At 43.7% G+C, this 23,729-nt stretch overlaps 2 protein-coding genes across 2 annotated transcripts; one reads left to right on the top strand and one right to left on the bottom strand.

Moving 5' to 3' along the window:
- Window positions 1-1,983: 1,983 nt before the first annotated feature.
- Window positions 1,984-14,114, bottom strand: decr1 (2,4-dienoyl CoA reductase 1, mitochondrial). The gene is made up of 10 exons (XM_071518510.1): window positions 14,028-14,114; window positions 12,389-12,594; window positions 11,524-11,581; window positions 9,857-9,943; window positions 6,664-6,811; window positions 6,351-6,450; window positions 5,935-6,007; window positions 4,856-5,002; window positions 3,132-3,194; window positions 1,984-2,795 (listed from the first exon to the last, which is right to left on the bottom strand). Exons 1-10 carry the CDS (start codon window positions 14,112-14,114, stop codon window positions 2,736-2,738), a joined length of 1,029 nt encoding a protein of 342 aa, XP_071374611.1. The 3' UTR covers window positions 1,984-2,735.
- Window positions 14,115-14,664: 550 nt separating this feature from the next.
- On the top strand, window positions 14,665-22,489 carry pmvk (phosphomevalonate kinase). Its single transcript, XM_071518509.1, has 6 exons — window positions 14,665-14,824; window positions 15,401-15,464; window positions 15,877-16,029; window positions 16,282-16,411; window positions 16,732-16,874; window positions 21,707-22,489. Exons 1-5 carry the CDS (start codon window positions 14,736-14,738, stop codon window positions 16,872-16,874), a joined length of 579 nt encoding a protein of 192 aa, XP_071374610.1. The 5' UTR covers window positions 14,665-14,735; the 3' UTR covers window positions 21,707-22,489.
- The last annotated feature ends 1,240 nt before the right edge of the window (window positions 22,490-23,729 follow it).

The following is a 23,729-nucleotide window of genomic DNA, read 5'->3' as shown; positions in this document are numbered from 1 at the left end:
TTGCGTAGTGATGAAAGCATTTGGCAACAAAATACATGTCAGCAAAGTGCAAATTTTCACAGTCGATGATCCTGTCCTAGTTTAACACTGTGTGTGTTTGACAGAGAACTGACTGATGCTGTGTGTCTGTGAGGCAAAAACAATGAGCAGCATTTTATTAGGGGTCCCAACACGAGGTGCTGGGACCCCTAATGTTTCTGTTAGGATTATTATTCCGCTTCTTCTTCTTCTGCCCTAAAAGTATCTGGATCTCAGAAACTGTAAGAGCTACAGAGACCAAACTTGTCAGATGGGTCCAAAGTCTCAGCCGCTACTCAGGCAACGAAACCCAAGTCAATTGACCTCATGGTGGCGCTATAGCAAGAAACTTTACGTTTTGGCCTATAACTTCTGAACCGTATGGGCCACAATCAAAATTCCATCATCGATCCATACAGGCCCCGCCCACTTCAGCCCACAAGGTTTTCCGCCATGTTGAATTTTGTCCAAAACTGTTTTTTCGCTACTCCTCCTACAAATTTTGTCCAATCTTCACCAAATCTGTGACACAGCATGTCTGGACTGTCCTGCACAAAAGTTATGGAGCAGTTTTTTGATATTCCACACCGTTTTCATATAATCGACTTCCAAAGTTTGGTCAACTGTTGTGGGTGGGGCCTATTTCACAAAAATCGCCAGAACTCAGAAACACATTGTCATTAGTGTCATTTCACCTATAGGGGGCGCTATAGCAACATTTCAAATTTTAAAAGGCCCTAACTCGGTGACTGTAGATCATAGGAACAAAATTCCTTGATTGCTGGATTCCTTGGGCCAAGTCACATCTATCCATATAGGCCCCGCCCACTTCAGCCCACAAGGTTTTCCGCCATGTTGAATTTTGTCCAAAACTGTTTTTTCACTTCTTCTCCTACATATTTTGCCAATCTTCACCAGTTTTCGCTCACAGCATGTCTGGACTGTCCTGCACAAAAGTTATCGAGTAGTTTTCTGATAGTCCATACCGTTTTGCTACAACTGGCTTTCAAAATTTGTAGACAAGGCCTAATATACAAAAATTGCCATAAGTCAGGAAGTTGTTGGCCTACCTTAAACAAATCTGGTCCATATGTGCACAGGTCAACTCTGAGGTAGCATGCAACATTTGGTGGTATTGTAACCATAGTTGACCATAGTTAAAATACTCTAAGGCTCTAAATAGCCTATAGCTTGGACAGTCTCATTACTTGGGCCTATTTTTTTGTGCTCCCTCCTCCTCCCTGTGGAGTCAGTAGCCTAATGGTTAATGAATAGGTCTATCATGCAAAAGATCACAGGTTCAAATCCCGTCTCCTCACACCGCTAAGCTTGTGATAACTAAGCCTAATGTCTTAAGTTTCTAATCTTTGGACAAATGACCATATGAAAAGATAACTTGACAGAAGTCACGGGCCAACACAAAAGCCGGTGTTAGACTGCATGTCTGAACTTCACAACATGATATTTTTTGTGTCTTTCTACCTTCTGTAATGTTTTGTCTGTCTGTCTTATCAAATTGTGCTTGGACCCCTCAATCGCTGCTTGCAGCTTTAATTATTTTTATTATTACCTCCACCAAGGAGGTTTTGTTTTCGGTGCCGTTTGTTTGTCTGTCTGTCAGCAGGATTACGGAAAAACTACTGACCCGATTTTAATGAAACTTGGTGGAAGGGTGCAGCGCGGGCCGAGGAAGAACCCGATAAAGTTTGGAGCGGATCCGGATCCGACTCACAAACGAGCGATAATAATAACAAGCACGAACCTTGGCGGAGGTCTGTGCTCTCCGAGTTCCTTCTAGTTATCGTTATTATTATTATTATCATTTGTTTTTGTGTGTGTCAGTTAGCTTGCTAGCCGGTCCAGCTGCGTTACAGACCGGTCAGTTGGGAGGAGAGAGAAGTCATGTGACAGGTTTGGACGTTCTGTATATTAACCTTCATGTCTTATTAAACATCCTGAGTCAAATCCATGTGTTAACCTTTATTGGCTCACAGCACAACACAGTGAACAGCAGTAGAGTAAAGCATCAGAATCAGTTTCACATCACAGGAACAAAGTTTCAACAAATGGCTTGTTAACCGTTAGCGTGTCTCATTGAAAACACTGAGTTACCCTAGCACCGAGCTAACAAGCTGCATGGTTCCCAGTTACAGAAAACAGTCTGTCTGTCTGTCAGTTCTGTCTGTCTGTCTGTCAGGTCTGTCTGTCTGTCTGTCTGTCTGTCTGTCTGTCTGTCTGTCTGTCTGTCTGTCTGTCTGTCTGTTAGTTCTGTCTGTCTGTCTGTCTGTCTGCCTGTCTGCCTGTCTGTCTGTCTGTCTGTCTGTCTGCCTGTCTGTCTGCCTGTTGGTACAGGAACAGTCCAACATGTCTGTCGACATCAGGCTGTTTACTGACCAATAAGTGACGAGGACACTAAGAGCACTGGACCAATGAGCAGTGAGGAAGGTCCTGTCCTCTGTCTTCTGGACAGGAAGTCACATGACCAACTCAGAAGTTTCATTTTAAAAAAGTAAATTCAGATTCTATAATCAGAATTATATTACAGCTGTTAGGAAGTGGGCGGGTTCAAACCGCTGATTGGCCGTTCTGGTTCAAGTAGAAACATCTTTCAATTAACCAGTTCAGACCTGGAAGGAGTGTGTGTGTGTGTGTGTGTGTGTGTGTGTGTGTGTGTGTGTGTGTGTGTGTGTGTGTGTGTGTGTGTGTGTGTGTTGTCCTTAGGAACCCTTGGTGCTTCTGATCATGGTCTCCATCATAGCCCACTGCTCTGGTGTCACCTGGAAAAAACACACACACACACACACACACACACACACACACACACACACACACACACACACACACACACACACACACACACACACACACACACACACGATTAGATGAATTCAGTTTTACTTGCTTTTAATGCAATTTTTTTCCTGTAGCATTAAAAAAAAAGTTATACATAAAATGCGTTATTGATGTTATTATTACTCTTATCATCATTGTTATTATTATTATTATTATTATTATTATTATTATTGTGACTGATGTAAACACATGAATTGTTACAATAATAAGTATTACCAGGTGTTTCTCTGACTGGGGAAACATTTAGGGGACGGACTCACCCTGCGCAGCTCGTTGAACTCTCCGGCCATGGAGACGAACTCTCCTCCGTCCATCCGGATCACCTGGAAGCAGATCAGTGATCAGATCTGTTACTCACAAGATTTTCTGTCCCAGAAACCCAGATCAGAGTAAATCTAGATCCGTTACTATGGCAACTGATGTTCTGCAGCTAACCTGCTGTGCGGTCGGTTTGTTCGACCTGTCGACCAATCAGCTGCAGAGGAGGTCAGGTTAGCCTCGGCCAACATTTAGGCTGCTGTTAAGAAAATAAAATCCTACGAGTTTGAATTATGCTCTTATACTTTTTTTATTTGTTGCCGCCTGGATTACACCTGAATTAAATATAAAAAGTTATTAAGAGTCATTAAGAGTCATTAAGAGTTATTAAGAGTTATTAAGAGTTATTAAGAGTACAGTTCAGGCAATATGTTTACAGTACAGATCTGTTGACTGTTGGCACATTAACTTTATCTACTATATTTGATGAGCCAAGTCTTGCAAGTGTTGCTGATGTGTTTTTTTTATTTTTTATTTTTTAATATGCTGAAATTCACTACAAGCTCTCATTAATATTTCATGTTCAGCTGGAGTGAAATATGTCGCTCTGCTCTGCTTGTCGCCTCTGAATCCGATTGATCCTGTTTTCAGTCCTAATTGATCCTGTTTTCAGTCCTAATTGATCCTGTTTTCAGTCCTAATTGATCCTGTTTTCAGTCCTAATTGATCCTGTTTTCAGTCCTAATTGATCCTGTTTTCAGTCTGAACCGATGCGATCCGGAGCAGATCAAACCTGATCTCTGAAATCTGAATCTGTTCTGGAACTGAAAATTCCCGCTATGCTAGTCTCGCAGAATTCAGGATTTAGTTTAGGATTTCTTAAACCGTCTTTCTGGAATACTCCTCTGGGAGAGAACCAGAGGAACCAGAGGAACCAGAGGAACCACAGGAACCACAGGAACCACAGGAACCAGAGGAACCACAGGAACCACAGGAACCAGAGGGAACCACAGGAACCAGAGGAACCACAGGAACCAGAGGGAACCAGAGGAACCACAGGAACCAGAGGGAACCACAGGAACCAGAGGAACCACAGGAACCAGAGGGAACCACAGGAACCAGAGGAACCAGAGGGAACCAGAGGGAACCACAGGAACCAGAGGAACCACAGGAACCACAGGAACCAGAGGAACCAGAGGGAACCACAGGAACCAGAGGAACCACAGGAACCACAGGAACCAGAGGAACCACAGGAACCACAGGAACCACAGGAACCAGAGGAACCAGAGGAACAGGAAGCATCACATCCTTCCCTCCTCACTAAACACCAGAACAAACTGCCTCCTGCTGCTGTGACTGGAGAATACTACAATACTACAATACTACTACAGTACTTACTACAGTACTACAATACTACATCGCTTCATAAAGCAGGCTGTTTAAAGACCTCATCAGTGACCTCATCAGTGACCTCATCAGGCTGTTTTCATACTTTTCATTCATATATTTCTGAACATGTCCCGCTGAACTGGCTGCATCAGGTTTAAATCCACTGACTCTTTTCTCTTTTAAATTCTTTTTCTTTGCTGAATCCTGTTGGTTCACTGCTGCAACGAGCCTCATCTGATCTGATCTGATCTGATCTGATCTGATCTGATCTGATCTGATCTGATCTGATCTGATCTGATCTAATCTGTGTCCCCCCTCCCCCCCTGCCCCCCCTCACCGCTCCAGACAGCCAGCTGGCGTAGTCACTGCTCAGGTAAGCTGCCAGGTTTGCGATCTCTCCTGGAACTCCGAGCCGACCGGCCGGGATCCGACCGATCATTCCCTTCTCAAACATTCCTGTAGGGTCCAGACGGCTGAACGCCCCCTGATAAACAACAACAACAAATAGATAAACAACAGATAAACAACAACAGATAAACAAATAAACATCAACAACACATAAACAAATAAACACAAATAACAGATAAACAACAGTAGATAAACAACAAAACAACAAACAGATAAACAATACTGAAAACACAACAACTTTGATCCTGTGCCTCAGGTTACTATGGTTACGACACTGTTCATATGTTAAAGTACTGTTCATGTAGTTAAAGTACTGTTCATATGTTAAAGTACTGTTCATGTAGTTAAAGTACTGTTCATATGTTAAAGTACTGTTCATGTAGTTAAAGTACTGTTCATATGTTAAAGTACTGTTCATGTAGTTAAAGTACTGTTCATATGTTAAAGTACTGTTCATGTAGTTAAAGTACTGTTCATATGTTAAAGTACTGTTCATATGTTAAAGTACTGTTCATGTAGTTAAAGTACTGTTCATGTAGTTAAAGTACTGTTCATATGTTAAAGTACTGTTCATACTGTTAAAGTACTGTTCATATGTTAAAGTACTGTTCATGTAGTTAAAGTACTGTTCATGTAGTTAAAGTACTGTTCATATGTTAAAGTACTGTTCATGTAGTTAAAGTACTGTTCATATGTTAAAGTACTGTTCATGTAGTTAAAGTACTGTTCATATGTTAAAGTACTGTTCATGTAGTTAAAGTACTGTTCATGTAGTTAAAGTACTGTTCATATGTTAAAGTACTGTTCATGTAGTTAAAGTACTGTTCATATGTTAAAGTACTGTTCATATGTTAAAGTACTGTTCATATGTTAAAGTACTGTTCATGTAGTTAAAGTACTGTTCATATGTTAAAGTACTGTTCATGTAGTTAAAGTACTGTTCATATGTTAAAGTACTGTTCATGTAGTTAAAGTACTGTTCATATGTTAAAGTACTGTGTGTAGTACCTTGGTTCTGATTGGTCCAGGCTGGATGATGTTGAACCTCAGGCCGTATCGCCCCCACTCAGCAGCTAGAGACCTGCAACACAACAGGGCTGTTACCAGGGCAACCAACACTAAAGAGCTCTTTGTACCTGAGAGGTCAGAGGTCAGGGGTCAGGGGTCAGGGGTCAGGGGTCAGGGGTCAGAGGTCAGGGGTCAGGGGTCCGGTGCCTTGCTCCAGGACACTGTGGCAGGTACAGAGGGATGAGCCGCTCTGTCACGGACAGCTGCCCAGAAACACGTGACGAGGTCACAGGTCGCCGGTTTGAATCCCAGACCAGCTGGGAAAATCTGTCTGAGGAAAATGAATGAGAGTGTGGAGCAAGGCAGCGAACCGCCAGCTGGGACTGTACAGGTCAAAGGTCAAAGGTCAAACTGACTTGCAGAGCGCCTCCACTCCGGCCTTCGCCGCCGCACTCGGAACCACAAACCCAGAACCTGACTCAGCATAGATGGTGGTGATGGCCAGGAACGCAGCACCTACACACACACACACACACACACACACACACACACACACACACACACACACACACACAGTGATGTGTGTCTTTGCTGCCCTCTGCTGGTAGAAACATCAAACTGCACCAACAATACAAACTGGAAGAATACTCCTGTGCTCCATCTCTGCCCCGTTGCCTCTGAGCAACTGAGCAACTGAGCAACTGAGCAACTGTCCCCCCCCCCCCCCACCTTTCTGAGCCTGGATCAGCCTCTTCCCCAGCTCCAGCGTGACGAAGGCCGTCCCGTTCAGGACGATGTCAGTGATCGTCCTCCAGGCGTTCGCCGACAGACGCTCCGACGGACAGATGAAGTTTCCTGCAGCGTTGTTGATGATCACCTGGACCAATCAGAGAGCAGCAACACAGATCTAATTACAACATGACACAGCATGTTATACATGATTAGGGGTGGGAATCACAGAGTAACTCACGATACGATACTATCACGATACGTTGCCCACGATAACGATGGTGTCACGATACAGCGATTCTGCGATACTCGATATATTGCAAGACAATTCATCTACATCATGATATCTGTAACTGAAGAAGAAAAAATACCCCTAAAAAGGCAAAAAGCAGGAACTGTGGTGCCCAGGGGGTTCCCCAAATTTTTGAGTAGCCAGCCAGATGGGAAAAGTAGCCGGCTAAGGGATGTTTGCAGTGGCAATAACCATTTTTCCAGTGATGGGATTTTTACCAAATTAATAAACAAACCTTATGAAAGCATGACAATTAAAATCACATGAATATAAAATTTTATTGGACCAATGCTCAATTGTGAACTGTGAATGTTTAATGTACTTTCTTGAGTCCAGTGCAATTTTTAAATTGTAGGAAATAGAAAAATATTATTACAAATAGTAATAAATATAATACCACAGTGCATATTTTAGTCTTCTCAGAGCAAGACTGGATCCCTCTCCTGAGTACTACTGCACACAGAACTGAGATCCAATAATGTTAGAAACATAAATCAGTTTAAATAATGAGAAAATGCCCCCAGTTTTACATGGTCATAACACCTGCATACTGGCTTTAACAAACCTCCTAGAACAGAAGTCCCTCTAATCTTTCCCTTTTCCTCCCTTTACTTTTCCCATTTATATTTTGAACATTGGCAAAATGGAGTCAGTGGGACTTGGTTAAAGTTGGGTGGTAACATCAAAGGCCAGGAGTTTCTTTATGAGCGTTACATGAAGCCCCTGAAATGATCTCCTCAGCTGCTTGTATTTAGCGTTATACAGTAGTTTCAGCTGTAAGGCTTCAGTTGAGTCCGCCGTTACCATGGCAACCGTTCGCCGCGCGATCCGAGGTTCAGCAGAGATCGCTATTATTTTGAAACCTCTATGAAACTCACAACTCTCCTTGCAATTTCACACACAGTTCGGTTATTAAGGAGAGTGACAACCGCCTTCTATAACCAAACTCACTTCCTGAGAAAATCAGGTACTGACTACCTGACCCAGTCTGACAGCGGTTTGGGTTAGCAGTGTGAACCAGAACGGGACCGGACAACTGGTCGTTACGTGGCGCGACACTCGTTATGTTACGTAACATTATCATCTTTAATTTGAAAGAGACGGAGGTAAGTGTTGTGGGACATTCTCAAATTTTATATTCCTCAACATTGCAGTTGCTCCAGTTCTGCGTCTCGGCCCAGATGCTGCGGTTAAAAGTATCAAGTTCCTGCGGTGGAAAAAGAGAAAGTGACCCGCTGTCAGTGGCGGATAAATTGACGCCTCTGGTTACTGGTGTTACTGGTGTCAGACAAACTGAAAATACAGGCAGTGGTAGCCGCCATACTGGTCTGAAGTAAACGTTACTATGGTTACAGACATTATTTCCAGCCGTCGCGAGATCGGAGGAATGGAGTGACTCCTGTTACCCGTACAGACAGTCTAGTCATTTTACTTCAGTCTGCTCCAGTAGGCACCATACATATGCGCAGTCACTCTCATTCATAAATTCGGTTGTCACTACCGAATTCTGATAGTGTGAACGTTTAGTGACATTCAGTTATAAAAGTAGCGGCCAGACAGAGGTGAGTAGACGCTAAATAACAGCAGCCGGCGCTTGGGGACCCCTGGGTGCCTCTGATTTGCTTTCCCCCGCTGTCCGCCGTTTTCCCCTCTGTGAGTTATTCTTCTTCTTCACCGCAAGTTAGTTAACTTCAGTTCACTTTCCCCTCATTCATTTGATCAGCGCCACCTGGAGGAGTCATGAAGGAGTGACTCTGGTCAGTCAGAATGGTAACAGGCTTAATGCGGGGAATCCGTCCAGAGCGCCTGCATGTTTTAATAAAAATATCGATATTTGGCGCCAGTGTATCGATAACGTATCGCAAGAGGAAGTATGATGATATATTCCAGTATCGATATTTTGTCCCACCCCTATACATGATACATGTTATATATAACAGACATGTTAGGGTCACAACACATTATGATACAGCATGTTATAACTGCAGCATGTTATAATGGCGTAATAAATATTCAAACATGTTATAATTACACGTTATAACAACACGTTATAACAACATGTCATAACAACATGTCATAACAACATGTCATAACACGTTATAACAACACGTCATAACAACACGTCATAACAACATGTCATAACAACAGGTCATAACAAGTCATAACAACATGTCATAACAACATGTCATAACAACATGTCATAACAACATGTCATAACAACACGTCATAACAACACGTCATAACAACATGTCATAACAACAGGTCATAACAAGTCATAACAACATGTCATAACAACATGTCATAACAACACGTCATAACAACATGTCATAACAACAGGTCATAACACGTCATAACAACATGTCATAACAACATGTCATAACAACATGTCATAACAACATGTCATAACATGTTATAACAACATGTCATAACACGTTATAACAACATGTCATAACAACATGTTATAACAACATGTCATAACAACATGTCATAACATGTTATAACAACATGTCATAACAACATGTCATAACATGTTATAACAACATGTCATAACAACATGTCATAACAACATGTCATAACACGTTATAACAACATGTCATAACAACATGTCATAACACGTTATAACAACATGTCATAACAACATGTCATAACAACATGTCATAACACGTTATAACAACATGTCATAACAACATGTCATAACAACATGTCATAACACGTTATAACAACATGTCATAACAACACGTTATAACAACATGTCATAACATGTTATAACATGTCATAACAACATGTCATAACACGTTATAACAACATGTCATAACAACATGTTATAACAACATGTCATAACATGTTATAACAACAGGTCATAACATGTTATAACATGTCATAACAGCTGTGTGTGCGTACATCAGGCAGACCCGTCAGCGCCTCCAGCTGGTCGACGCAGGCTGAAACAGACTGAGGATCTCTGACATCACACTGGACTGCATGGACCTACAGACAGACAGGTCAGAGAGACAGACAGGTCAGAGAGACAGGTCAGAGAGACAGGTCAGAGAGACAGACAGGTCAGAGTGACAGGTCAGAGAGACAGACAGGTAAGGGAGACAGGTCAGAGAGACAGACAGGTCAGAGAGACAGACAGAGACAGACAAATCAGAGCGACAGACAGAGTTCAGTTCCAGTTCAGTTCAGTCCGGATCAGTCCGGATCAGTCCGGTTCAGTCCGGATCAGTCCGGTTCAGCCCGGATCAGTCCGGTTCAGTCCGGATCAGTCCGGTTCAGTCCTAAAGTACTGTTCATATTGTTAAAGTACTGTTCATGTAGTTAAAGTACTGTTCATGTAGTTAAAGTACTGTTCATACAGTTAAAGTACTGTTCATGTAGTTAAAGTACTGTTCATACAGTTAAAGTACTGTTCATGTAGTTAAAGTACTGTTCATGTAGTTAAAGTACTGTTCATGTAGTTAAAGTACTGTTCATGTAGTTAAAGTACTGTTCATGTAGTTAAAGTACTGTTCATGTAGTTAAAGTACTGTTCATACTGTTAAAGTACTGTTCATACTGTTAAAGTACTGTTCATATGTTAAAGTACTGTTCATACTGTTAAAGTACTGTTCATACTGTTAAAGTACTGTTCATATGTTAAAGTACTGTTCATACAGTTAAAGTACTGTTCATACAGTTAAAGTACTGTTCATACTGTTAAAGTACTGTTCATACAGTTAAAGTACTGTTCATGTAGTTAAAGTACTGTTCATACTGTTAAAGTACTGTTCATACAGTTAAAGTACTGTTCATGTAGTTAAAGTACTGTTCATACAGTTAAAGTACTGTTCATGTAGTTAAAGTACTGTTCATGTAGTTAAAGTACTGTTCATAGTGTTAAAGTACTGTTCATGTAGTTAAAGTACTGTTCATACAGTTAAAGTACTGTTCATACTGTTAAAGTACTGTTCATGTAGTTAAAGTACTGTTCATGTAGTTAAAGTACTGTTCATACAGTTAAAGTACTGTTCATACTGTTAAAGTACTGTTCATGTAGTTAAAGTACTGTTCATGTAGTTAAAGTACTGTTCATACAGTTAAAGTACTGTTCATGTAGTTAAAGTACTGTTCATGTAGTTAAAGTACTGTTCATACAGTTAAAGTACTGTTCATACTGTTAAAGTACTGTTCATACTGTTAAAGTACTGTTCATGTAGTTAAAGTACTGTTCATACAGTTAAAGTACTGTTCATGTAGTTAAAGTACTGTTCATGTAGTTAAAGTACTGTTCATACTGTTAAAGTACTGTTCATGTAGTTAAAGTACTGTTCATACTGTTAAAGTACTGTTCATACTGCTAAAGTACTGTTCATATGTTAACATATAGTTCAGTCCGGATCAGTCTAGTTCTGTCCGGATCAGTCTGGTTCAGTCCGGTTCAGTCCAGTTTAGTCCGGTTCAGTCTGGATCAGTCCGATTCAGTCCGGATCAGTCCGGATCAGTGCGGATCAGTCCGGTTCAGTCCGGATCAGTCCAGTTCTGTCCGGTTCAGTCTGGATCAGTCCGGAGCAGTCCGGATCAGTCACCTTGTTCCCAGTCTGCCTGCTGATCTCTTCTGCGGTCTCCTGCAGCACATCCAGCTTCCTGCAGAGAGACAGGAGACAACAGCTGATTATGACTCATAACCAAAACAATACAAAGATCAACAATAACTACAACCAGTAATAAAAATAATAAAAACAACAAAAACATCAACTAATAACAACAACAACAACAACAAGAGAAATAACTGACACTTCCAGGATTCACTGATAACAAAACAGAAACAGTTTCCCTTCACTCTGTTATCAGGCTGCTGTGACCTCTGACCTCTGACCTCTGACTGTGACCTCTGACCTCTGACTGTGACCTCTGACCTCTGACTGTGACCTCTGACTGTGACCTCTGACTGTGACCTCTGACCTCTGACTGTGACCTCTGACCTCTGACTGTGACCTCTGACCTCTGACCTCTGACTGTGACCTCTGGCTGCATCATGTTGTGATGTAGGTCAGAGAGGTTAGGCTCGCCCTCTGACCTGACCTGCTGTATAAAAGGCTAAGCTGTTCTGATATTCATTGCTATGTCACTTAATTGGTTTCTGAATTGCTGCGTCCTCATTGGATGGAAAGCGGCTTGTAAAGAGCTGTCAGCCAATGGGAAGCTCTCGTTCAGTACCAGACGGGCACCTCAGCCTGCCTGAGGTCAGCGAGTGAACACTGCAGGTGTGTGTGTGTGTTATGATCTGTGTTATAAGAGGCTAACGGAGGCTAACCCCTCTGACCTCTGACCCCCCCTGACCTCTGACCCCTCTGACCCCTCTGACCCCTCTGACCTCTGACCCCTCTGACCTCTGACCTCTGACCCCTCTGACCCCCCTGACCTCTGACCCCTCTGACCCCCCTGCTTCACCTGCTGGCGATGACGCACTCTGCTCCCAGAGCGGACAGGGTGGAGGTCATGCTGCGGCCCAGGCCGGTTCCCCCGCCCGTCACCAACGCCACTTTGTTCCGGAAGGTTCCGGGCAGCAGCATGGTTCCTTCAGCCGGAGGGAAGAACCGAGCCTGAGGAGGAGAACCGTCCTTCTGAGCCAGAACCGCAGAACCGTGGATCCATGACTGTCAACACAACAGAACCTCACATCAACACAACAGAACCTCACATCACAGCAGAACCTCACATCAACACAGCAGAACCTCACATCACGGCAGAACCTCACATCACGGCAGAACCTCACATCAACACAACAGAACCTCACATCAACACAGTAGAACCTCACAAGACAGCAGTACCTCACATCAACAAAGAAGAACCTCACATCACAGTAGAACCTTACATCAACACAAGAAAACCTCACATCAACACAGCAGAACCTCACATCAACACAGCAGAACCTCACATCAACACAGCAGAACCTCACATCAACACAGCAGAACCACACATCAACACAGCAGAACCTCACATCAACACAGCAGAACCACACATCACAGTAGAACCTCATAACACAACAGAACCTCACATCAACACAACAGAACCACACATCACAGTAGAACCTCACATCAACACAGTAGAACCTCACATCAACACAGTAGAACCACACATCAACACAACAGAACCACACATCAACATAGTAGAACCTCACATCAATACAGCAGAACCACACATCAACACAGTAGAACCACACATCAACACAACAGAACCACACATCAACACAGCAGAACCTCACATCAACACAACAGAACCACACATCACAGTAGAACCTCACATCAACACAGCAGAACCACACATCACAGTAGAACCTCACATCAACACAGCAGAACCTCACATCAACACAGCAGAACCTCACATCAACACAGCAGAACCTCACATCAACACAGTAGAACATCGCATCAACACAGTAGAACCACACATCAACACAGTAGAACATCGCATCAACACAGTAGAACCACACAACACAACAGAACCACACATCAACACAGCAGAACCACACATCAACACAACAGATCCACACATCAACACAACAGAACCACACATCAACACAACAGAACCACACATCAACACAACAGAACCACACATCATCACAGAATTATCTTCATTCATACAGAACTTTAAAAACTGATTCACAACAAAACAAAAACACTAGAACAGAAAAACAAAGATTTAACGGATTCAGACTCATCTCTCTGTGTGTGTGTGTGTGTGTGTGTGTGTGTGTGTGTGTGTGTGTGTGTGTGTGTGTGTGGTGTGTATGGTGTGTATGGTGTGTATGGTGTGTGTGTGTGTGTGTGTGTGTGTGTGTGGTGTGTATGGTGTGTGTGTGTGTGTGTGTCCTGAAAGGAGGTGAAAGGTGAACTTCGAGCTTCCTTGTCTATTTTTACATTTTACACAACAAATTACATTTAAATCGTATAAACTAACTGATTACATTATATTATTATGTTTTAGATTCTATTATGTTCTAAACATTATTCTCCGTATGATCATATTGTTCTGTAGAAGTTTCTGAGCATCATGATCTTTCTGTTCGAAAAACTTCTACCGACCAACTCACCTGTCTGTGGATTAAAGTCCTGAACGGAGATAAAAGTTCACATTTGGTGAAACAACGACGAGCCGCCATCTTGGTCACAACCTGCATGACCTTTGACCCGGATCACACCAACACAAAGACGGACGGGTTTGGGTTTTTTGTACAAAACCAGAATCACTTTAAAATGAACTTATCTGCTGCTGGTAAGAGAAAACGGATTCTAGTCTATATATTATATTACATTATATTATATTATATTACACTATATTATATTATATTACATTGTATTATATTATATTATGTTATATTATATTAAATTAAATTAAGTTATGTTATGTTATGTGATATTATATTATATACGTTTATATTATTCATTTGAAGTAACGCCCCTACCGCTGTACTGCAGTGGTACAGTCCACAATGTGACGATGATCAGATGTTACCGTAATGTCTGTAATGCGGCGCGTAGTAAAAACGGAGCGTGTTGTTTTCTGACTTAACGAACTAAACTGACGCTGCGTCACAGACTTCGTTAAGTTTTCGTTGTGAACTCGCAGACCGTCTGAGTCCGTCTGACCGGAGCGGAGCAGCAAAGGAGAACAGCTGCCGGTTTATTTTACCGGGCGCTTCTACTCGGTGCTTTACGGCAGCGGCTCGATCAGCCGAGCGGCCGGCAGGAGGGAAGAGGCTCCAGATGATCAATAAGAATTATTATGGATTATTATCACGATGGAGACTGGAGAACCCAAACTGATTCTGGTTTTCAGCGGGAAACGGAAATCTGGGAAAGATCATGTGACGGATCAGATCCTGCGGAGGTATTTCACTCTGACGTCATGTTCTTGTTTATCTGTTCGTATGTTCCTGTTTGATTCAAACTGTTCTTTATTCCTGTTCCCCTGTTCTCTCTCGTGTGGAGAGAACATCACGTCAAACTTCATTCACATCTTTGAAGATCCATATCTGATCAAATCGAATCTTTTCTGTTCGATCAGACAGACGATCCACCGAGAACCTGTTCCAGTCAAACTTCAGTCTTTTAGAACCGGTTCACCTGGTTTTTCCCAGAACGTTCTCCACCAAACAGAACCGGTCTCAGAGTTTATCTGAAATAAAGCTGCTTGTTGTTTTGGGTCTGTGGTTCTTCTCACCTTGTTCTTCTTCTACAGATTAGGTTCTTCTACAGATTAGGTTCTGATGTCTGCTGTGGTTCTTCTCACCTTGTTCTTCTTCTACAGATTAGGTTCTGATGTCTGCTGTGGTTCTTCTCACCTTGTTCTTCTTCTACAGATTAGGTTCTGATGTCTGCTGTGGTTCTTCTCACCTTGTTCTTCTTCTACAGATTAGGTTCTGATGTCTGCTGTGGTTCTTCTCACCTTGTTCTTCTTCTACAGATTAGGTTCTGATGTCTGCTGCGTTCTGCGTCTGTCCGGTCCTCTCAAACAGCAGTATGCTCAGGTCAGTACATACGTAAAGAACCTGCTGTGTGTTGGTTCTGCTGTGTGTTGGTTCTGCTGTGTGTTGGTTCTGTTGTGTGTTGGTTCTGTTGTGTGTTGGTTCTGCTGTGTGTTGGTTCTGCTGTGTGTTGGTTCTGTTGTGTGTTGGTTCTGCTGTGTGTTGGTTCTGCTGTGTGTTGGTTCTGTTGTGTGTTGGTTCTGCTGTGTGTTGGTTCTGTTGTGTGTTGGTTCTGTTGTGTGTTGGTTCTGTTGTGTGTTGGTTCTGTTGTGTGTTGGTTCTGCTGTGTGTTGGTTCTGCTGTGTGTTGGTTCTGCTGTGTGTTGGTTCTGTTGTGTGTTGGTTCTGTTGTGTGTTGGTTCTCCTGCTGCATGATGGTTCTCGTGTTGCATGATGGTTCTGCTGTTGTTCTGCAGGAACACGGTCTGGATCTGGAGCAGCTGCTGGGTTCTGGGCGGTACAAGGAGGATTTCCGGGCCGACATGATTCTCTGGGGAGAAACACGAAGACGACAAGACCCGGGGTTCTTCTGTCGCCTAGCAACCAGGGGAGCTCAGCATCCTGTCTGGGTACTGATACTGCAGGAAATACTACTACTACTACTACTACTACCTAGTACTACTGCTACTACTACTACTACTACTAACAATACTGTCATTGTCACTGTCATTCAAACTGTACAAACCTTTATTGCTACAACTCCATTTACAAAACTCTGGCTGTTTGTTTTTATCGCTCTTACTGATGTTATTGATGTGATCGACGATGTCATTGATGTTATTGATGATGTTATTGATCTGATCGATGATGTCACTGATCAGGTGGTGAGCGACGCCCGGCGGCTGTCGGACCTCCAGTGGTTCTGGGCTGAGTTTCCCAGTCAGACCCGCTGTGTCCGGGTCCAGGCTTCAGACCAGACCAGGACCGAGAGGGGGTGGAGCTTCACTGCTGGTCTGTCTGTCTGCACTGACACCTGTCTGTCTGTCTGTCTGTCTGTCTACCTGTCTGTCTGTCTGTCTCTCTGCCTGTCTGTCTGCAGTGACACCTGTCTGTCTGTCTGTCTCTCTGCCTGTCTGTCTGCAGTGACACCTGTCTGTCTGTCTGTCTGTCTCTCTGCCTGTCTGTCTGCAGTGACACCTGTCTGTCTGTCTGTCTGTCTCTCTGCCTGTCTGTCTGTTTGTCTCTCTGCCTGTCTGTCTGCAGTGACACCTGTCTGTCTCTCTCTGTCTGCCTGTCTGTCTGCAGTGACACCTGTCTGTCTCTCTCTGCAGGGATTGATGATGCTGAATCTGAATGTGGATTGGACAGTGAGGTGGAATTTGATTGGATCATCAGGAACGAGGCCGACGCCCCCTCGTTAGAGGAGCAGCTGCAGCCAATCCTGAAGTTAGCTGAGGCGGCGGGGCGGAGCTAGGTCATTATTATTATTATTATTATTATTATTATTATTATTATTATTGATAATAATATTATTGTTGCCCCAGAGCTGCAGACAGAACTCTGGGAAAATACTGAACTGAATTGAAACCCAACATCATCATGACTGTTTAATAATAATCATAATAATAAATTCAGCCACATAAATTCCACCTGGCTTCCACCTGGTTTCTACCTGGTTTCTACCTGGTTTCCACCTGGTTTCTACCTGGTTTCTACCTGGTTTCTACCTGGTTTCCACCTGGTTTCCACCTGGCTTCCACCTGGCTTCCACCTGGTTTCTACCTGGTTTCCACCTGGTTTCCACCTGGTTTCTACCTGGCCTCCACCTGGTTTCTACCTGGTTTCTACCTGGTTTCCACCTGGCTTCCATCTGGTTTCCACCTGGTTTCTACCTGGTTTCCACCTGGTTTCTACCTGGCTTCCACCTGGTTTCTACCTGGTTTCTACCTGGTTTCCACCTGGTTTCTACCTGGCTTCCACCTGGTTTCTACCTGGTTTCTACCTGGTTTCCACCTGGTTTCTACCTGGCTTCCACCTGGTTTCTACCTGGTTTCTACCTGGTTTCTACCTGGTTTCCACCTGGCTTCCACCTGGTTTCTACCTGGCTTCCACCTGGTTTCTACCTGGTTTCCATCTGGCTTCCACCTGGCTTCCACCTGGTTTCTACCTGGTTTCCATCTGGCTTCCACACACCTTCTCACAAGTTGAGGCCATGACAAAAAGGTTAACAATGAAGCCACAACTACCCAGGTGCAGGTAGTTTCCAGGTGCAGGTAGTTTTCCAGGTGCAGGTAGTTTCCAGGTGCAGGTAGTTTCCAGGTGCAGGTAGTTTCCAGGTGCAGGTAGTTTCCAGGTGCAGGTAGTTTCTAGGTGCAGGTAGTTTTCCAGGTGCAGGTAGTTTTCCAGGTGCAGGTAGTTTCCAGGTGCAGGTAGTTTTCCAGGTGCATGTAGTTTTCAGGTGCAGGTAGTTTCCAGGTGCAGGTAGTTTTCAGGTGCAGGTAGTTTCCAGGTGCAGGTAGTTTCCAGGTGCAGGTAGTTTCCAGGTGCAGGTAGTTTTCCAGGTGCAGGTAGTTTCCAGGTGCAGTTGGTAGTTTCCAGGTGCAGGTAGTTTCTAGGTGCAGGTAGTTTCCAGGTGCAGGTAGTTTCTAGGTGCAGGTAGTTTCCAGGTGCAGGTAGTTTCCAGGTGCAGGTAGTTTCTAGGTGCAGGTAGTTTCTAGGTGCAGGTAGTTTCCAGACCCTCTCCAGCCCCGCCCACTGGCTCCTGAGCCAGGAAGCCAAACCAACCTCACAAGCAGAAAACAGAGAGAGGGATGTCACTAAAAAACTCACAACAATTTAACTGTTAGGAATAAAATTCTGAAAGAAATCACACATCAACCTGCTTTTCTCGAGTGTATTGTCAAATATTTTGGTGAAATTTGTTTAAAAATTAGATGAAATAGAAAATGTTGTGCATACAGTACAAATTACAGCAAGATATTGAATGTCACTGCAGACTCACCGTCTGACCGATCTGAACACCCTTTGACACACTTGATATCTGCCATCTAGAGAATGTCTGTGAAAATTTTGGTAGCATATGAATGAAGACTTGTGGAGATATAGATGTTAATTGATTTTGCATATTTTGAAAAATATAGAGTGACGGACTTCTGAATTGACCAGGTTGCAGTGAGGCAAACTTTTCTCACAGTTCAGTGGATGTGCTGAAAAAATGTCTCTGGACGTACGGGTGATTTATTTAGATTTTTTTGAATTTTGGAATGTGAAATGTCTAGACATATAGTTGTAATAAGCCACGCCCACTTTAATCAATCTTTACCAAATTTTATGCATCGACTGAGTCATGACCCTGGATCGTGGAAAACGAATTTCGTACGAATCCATGTAGCTGATTACAAAATATAAACTTTTCGCATTTGTGGCGCCCCCTACTGTTCAAGATTAAAACAGCTGTGCACACATGGTCATTGATGATATCTGAACATGTTCACAAAGTTTCGTGATGATTGGACAATCGGTCATGAAGTTACGACAATTTAGCTGATAGGCCACGCTCTCTCTCAAATTTAAAAATGTATATCTTCAAAACGACAGCAGATATGAACAACCTTCTAACAACTTTTAATGAGATTGGTCTGTAGATGCTACAGAAAAATGTTGGTGGTGATCAGTCAAACGGTGTAGGAGGAGATGTTAAAATGTGTTTTTCAAAACTTTCAGAATATCTAAAAAACTTTCCAGGCGGACCTTGAGGGTCCAAATGGCAAAGTTGTAGAGAATGGCCACCTGTATAATGTGTAATAATATATATATATATATATATATATATATATATATATATATATATTAGTATATCAATGTCAATCCATATTAGTGCAGCGAGCCTCTAAACGAGCCGTTTGGACTTCCGTAACTTTGTGATGTCACAAAGGTTCGCTCATTATCATTTTTGTAAGAAATAACAGACTAACAAAGTGTTTTTTTCAAAGCGGTTGAGCGGTTGTCGTTGTTTATTACCGGAGAGTTTTCCCTACCTGTAGCCGCCGGGCCGCGGCGTCTCACGTTTCACTCTGGAAACGGTTAGCCAATAGGAACGGAGGGTCGTTAATATTAATGAGCCTTAAAGACACGGAGACAGAAACGGCCTGTTCTCGGTAAGGCTCAGAGAGATGCTGGAAAATGAACGTGGAGAAATGGATTGAGAGCGGCGTCCCGGTGGCTCACTGAGTACAGAGCGAACCATCAGGCTCAGGCCGTCCCACAGCGACACGGGTTTGAATCCGGCCTGCGCTCCTTTACTGCATGTCCTCCTCTCTCTCTCTCTCTCTCTCTCTCCCATACCTTCCTGTCTCTCTGTCAAAGCATAAAATGGCTAAAATAAATCTTAAAAAAATGGATTGAGTGTTTTTGGTTCATGACACCACACACACAGCTTTGAATGGACAGAAACTAAAACTCTGGACAGAATAAAACTCTGGACAGAATAAAACTCTGGACAGAATATGGAGCTTTAAAGACAGAAAGTTGCCGGACATGTTGCCATTTAACAAATTGCCGTTTGTCCTGATGGTGGCGCTGTTCAGCACGACCAGATGCTCTGACACTTTGAGCTCGGTTGTGAACGGACTGGAGAACAGTTGGAATCTAGGAAATCCACGTGTACAAAATTTTAATGAGATTGGATCAACTTTGCAGTAGAAATAATTAAAATAATGAATTCATTAATTATTAATGAATAATAATTCAAAATGACAGAAAAAGTGTTCTGGTGGAAATGAGAAGTAATGTGTGATGGATTCATGTTGAGACGATCTGAACGGGCCGTGCTTCACCCTGATGACACGAGAGGCCACTGAACGAGCAGGGGGCGGAGTCAGAGCAGAGGGGCGAGTCAGAGCAGAGGGGCGGAGTCAGAGCAGAGGGGCGGAGTCAGAGCAGGGGGCGGAGTCAGAGCAGAGGGCGGAGTCAGAGCAGGGGCAGTCAGGGCAGAGGGCGGAGTCAGAGCAGAGGGGCGGAGTCAGGGCAGAGGGGCGGAGTCAGAGCAGAGGGGCGGAGTCAGGGCAGAGGGGCGGAGTCAGAGCAGAGGGCAGTCAGGGCAGAGGGGCGGAGTCAGAGCAGAGGGGCGGAGTCAGGGCAGAGGGGCGGAGTCAGGGCAGAGGGGCGGAGTCAGAGCAGAGGGGCGGAGTCAGGGCAGATGGGCGGAGTCAGGGCAGAGGGGCGGAGTCAGGGCAGAGGGGCGGAGTCAGGGCAGAGGGGCGGAGTCAGGGCAGAGGGGCGGAGTCAGAGCAGAGGGGCAGAGTCAGGGCAGATGGGCGGAGTCAGGGCAGAAGGGGCGGAGTCAGAGCAGAGGGGCGGAGTCAGGGCAGAGGGGCGGAACACGCTTGTCCTTAAGCAGGCCTAATATAATAATTAAAACTGAAAGCCGTGATGAGCGGCCCTCGCCTCTGTGCTGCAGCCGCGGCGTCGTTACCGGACACCGACCGGTCGACGTGGCTCACACCGTGAAAATTCCATGTAAATCAAGTGGTGATCGTCACACAAGGCTTACTTCCTGTTGCCAGTAGGTGGCGCTATGACTATAACTGAATATCGGCCTGTAGACGTGTTCAGGCCGGGACTCTCATCAAACATGTGAAGTTTGGTCCAGATGTGACCATGTACAGGCCAGTTAAAAGCCACTTCCTGTTTCGTGGCGAAACAAGGAAATTCGCCGCCTCGCCACGCCCACGCCGTGTGACGAAAACTGAAGCTTTTGATAACTTTTCATCGTCGAGGTCTTTTATTCACGCTGACCGAGTTTGACGTGGATCCGATCAACCGCCTTGGAGGAGTTCGTTAAAGTACGACCCCTGCAAACGGCCAAAAACGCCCAAAAATGTCACAATCAATTCAAAATGGCCGACTTCCTGTCGGTTTTAGGCGCATGGTACCGCAGACTTTTTTTTAAGTCTGGACATGATACACGTGCCTACCAAGTTTCGTAAGTCTAGGACAAACGTACGGCGAGGGATACTCCGTTGAAATGTTGTAGGGGGCGCTATCGAGCCGCTTTGCCCATGAGCGAGACCCATAAAATATATAATTTTTCACCACTTCTGACTCGTGTGAAAAGTTTCAACTTTTCGAGCTCGTTTAGCTCCTCAAAAGTCCGATTTATTTGGCCTAAGAAAAATAATTCCACGAACGAAATACAATAGGGCTTCACACGAGGTCGTTTACAGAGAACAATGAGTAATAAAATATTGCAGAGGAGTGAATTTAAAAAATGTCTAAATCCTCTAAATATTGTTTGCTTCCATTCAGACTGAAGTCTGCAGTCTGAGGTGCAGATCGCTTTAGGCCAGAAGAACCAGAAGAAGAACCAGAAGAAGAACTAGAAGAACCAGAAGAAGAACTAGAAGAAGAATCGTCCCTCAGCAGAGTTTCAGCTCTGTGGACCGTCAGGCTGATCAGTGTTTTCTGTGAAAATACCAATTTCTCTGAGGATCAATAAAGTTTTTCTGATCAAAGTGTTGTTCTGTTGCCCTGCAGTTATTTATCAATATTTTGTACAATGAATGTTAAGTCTGTAGATTAATTCTGAAGATTAATTCTGACTACAACATGGTGTTAGACAGTGATGGGCAACAACATGGCTGCTCTCCTGTTTCCTTCCCTGTTTCCTTCCCTGTTTCCTTCTCTCCTAGCAGTCTGTCTATCTTCCCGACTACTTTCCAGATTTCTGTAACCAATAAAAAGACAAACAGGCGACTTTGGAATGTAGATACAATTGTCCTTTATTTATTTATTTATTTTCTTTTATAAAATCCTGTCAATCTGTCATGATTATTACAATGAGACAAACGGCTGAAACACTGAAGAAGCTTCCAGGTAAAAACATCTCATGCTTTAATTTTTACTTCATTTCATTTCATGAGGTCAATGTTGAATTCATTTGCATAAAAAATAGACTTTAAATCATCTGTACTGACAGGAGGCGGGTCTCCTTCTCCCTCTGCCTTTCATTGGCCCCTGGTCTCACATTATGGCAGTGGAATGCGTTGTGATTGGCTGATCACCCCCCTCCCCTACACCCCAAAAAAATAATTGGCTAACAACAAAGGACGTTGGCTATAATTGGTCAATCATCTAAATATAGTAGCAGAGAAAACATTCATCCACACAAAACCTGTCAATCAAATGATGTCATCTTCCCAACAGACAAACCGTTAGACGAACACTATTCGTTAATTAGTCGTTAATTATTCGTTAGTCATTAACCCTTAAAGTCATGCAGTTAAACTTCTCCCTTATAGAAAACACCCAACCAGCTCCTCGTCTGTCCTTCATCAACACTGAATACTGAGGGGGGGGGGGGGGGGGGGCCGTTGGCACCGTCAGGGAGGAGGAGCAGGAGCAGGAGCAGGAGCAGGAGCAAGAGCAGGAGCAGGAGGACAGACAGCTGGAGGAATTTAAAGCAACACTCAAAATATGTGTGAAAGCAGGAATCTGTAAGACTTGAGGAGGAGAGGAAGGGGGGGGGGGGGGGGGAGGAGAGGGAGGGGGGAGCAGGGGAGGGGGAGGAGTCTCCAGTACAGGAAGCAGGAGGTGCTGAGGAGAAGGAGACGAAGAGGAGGAATGTTTTGGCCACTGAGTTCTACCTTCACCTCCTCAACACCCACCAGTTAGCGGAGCGGGGGGGGGGGGGGGGGGAATGTGAAGGGGGGCAGGAGGTCAGGGTTCAGCAGGAGTTGAGCTCCTCCATGGTCTGGTTCAGAGTGGCCTGCAGCTCCATGTTGGCGTTCCTGGCTGAAGTCACGGCATCTGGAGGGAAAACAGTCAGATCTGATGTTTCCATGGTGACAGTGAGGCTGGGCTGAACGATTCTGAAAAAATATCTAATTGAGATTATTTTGACTGATATTGCGACATGATTTGTGATATTAGAGGGAATGATCATTTTTACATCATTATTCTCATTTTCATTGAAAAACATATTAAAATGATTATGGTGGGATCTGTACCAAACAAAGATATTTTCTTCAGTCTGTAGAGTGTGATGTGTAGGCCAGGACATCTCTGCAGCTCCACAATATTTACTTTAAAATGATATTTTGACACATTTCACCTTTAACAAATATTGCGCCTCCTGCGATTTGAAAATTGCAGTCGGCCATATTGAGATTTCGATTAAATTTCGATTAATTGTTCAGCGCTACACTGAGGTGACCCTTGACCTCTGTGTTGACCAATCACAGAGGTCAACAGAGCGCTCCTTTTGGACACTCATATCAATATGTGGAGCAACTTTTCTTCACTTCATAATTTTTCATTACAGTTTATAACA

The sequence above is a fragment of the Centroberyx affinis genome, unplaced genomic scaffold, assembly GCF_046629955.1.
Source record: "Centroberyx affinis isolate AG114_WGS23_722 - 3 ecotype Tasmania unplaced genomic scaffold, CSIRO-AGI_Caff_v1 ptg000586l_1, whole genome shotgun sequence".
Lineage (NCBI taxonomy): Eukaryota > Metazoa > Chordata > Actinopteri > Beryciformes > Berycidae > Centroberyx > Centroberyx affinis.
The sequence above is the reverse complement of the archived record's forward strand: the minus strand, read 5'-3'. Positions and strand labels throughout refer to the sequence as shown.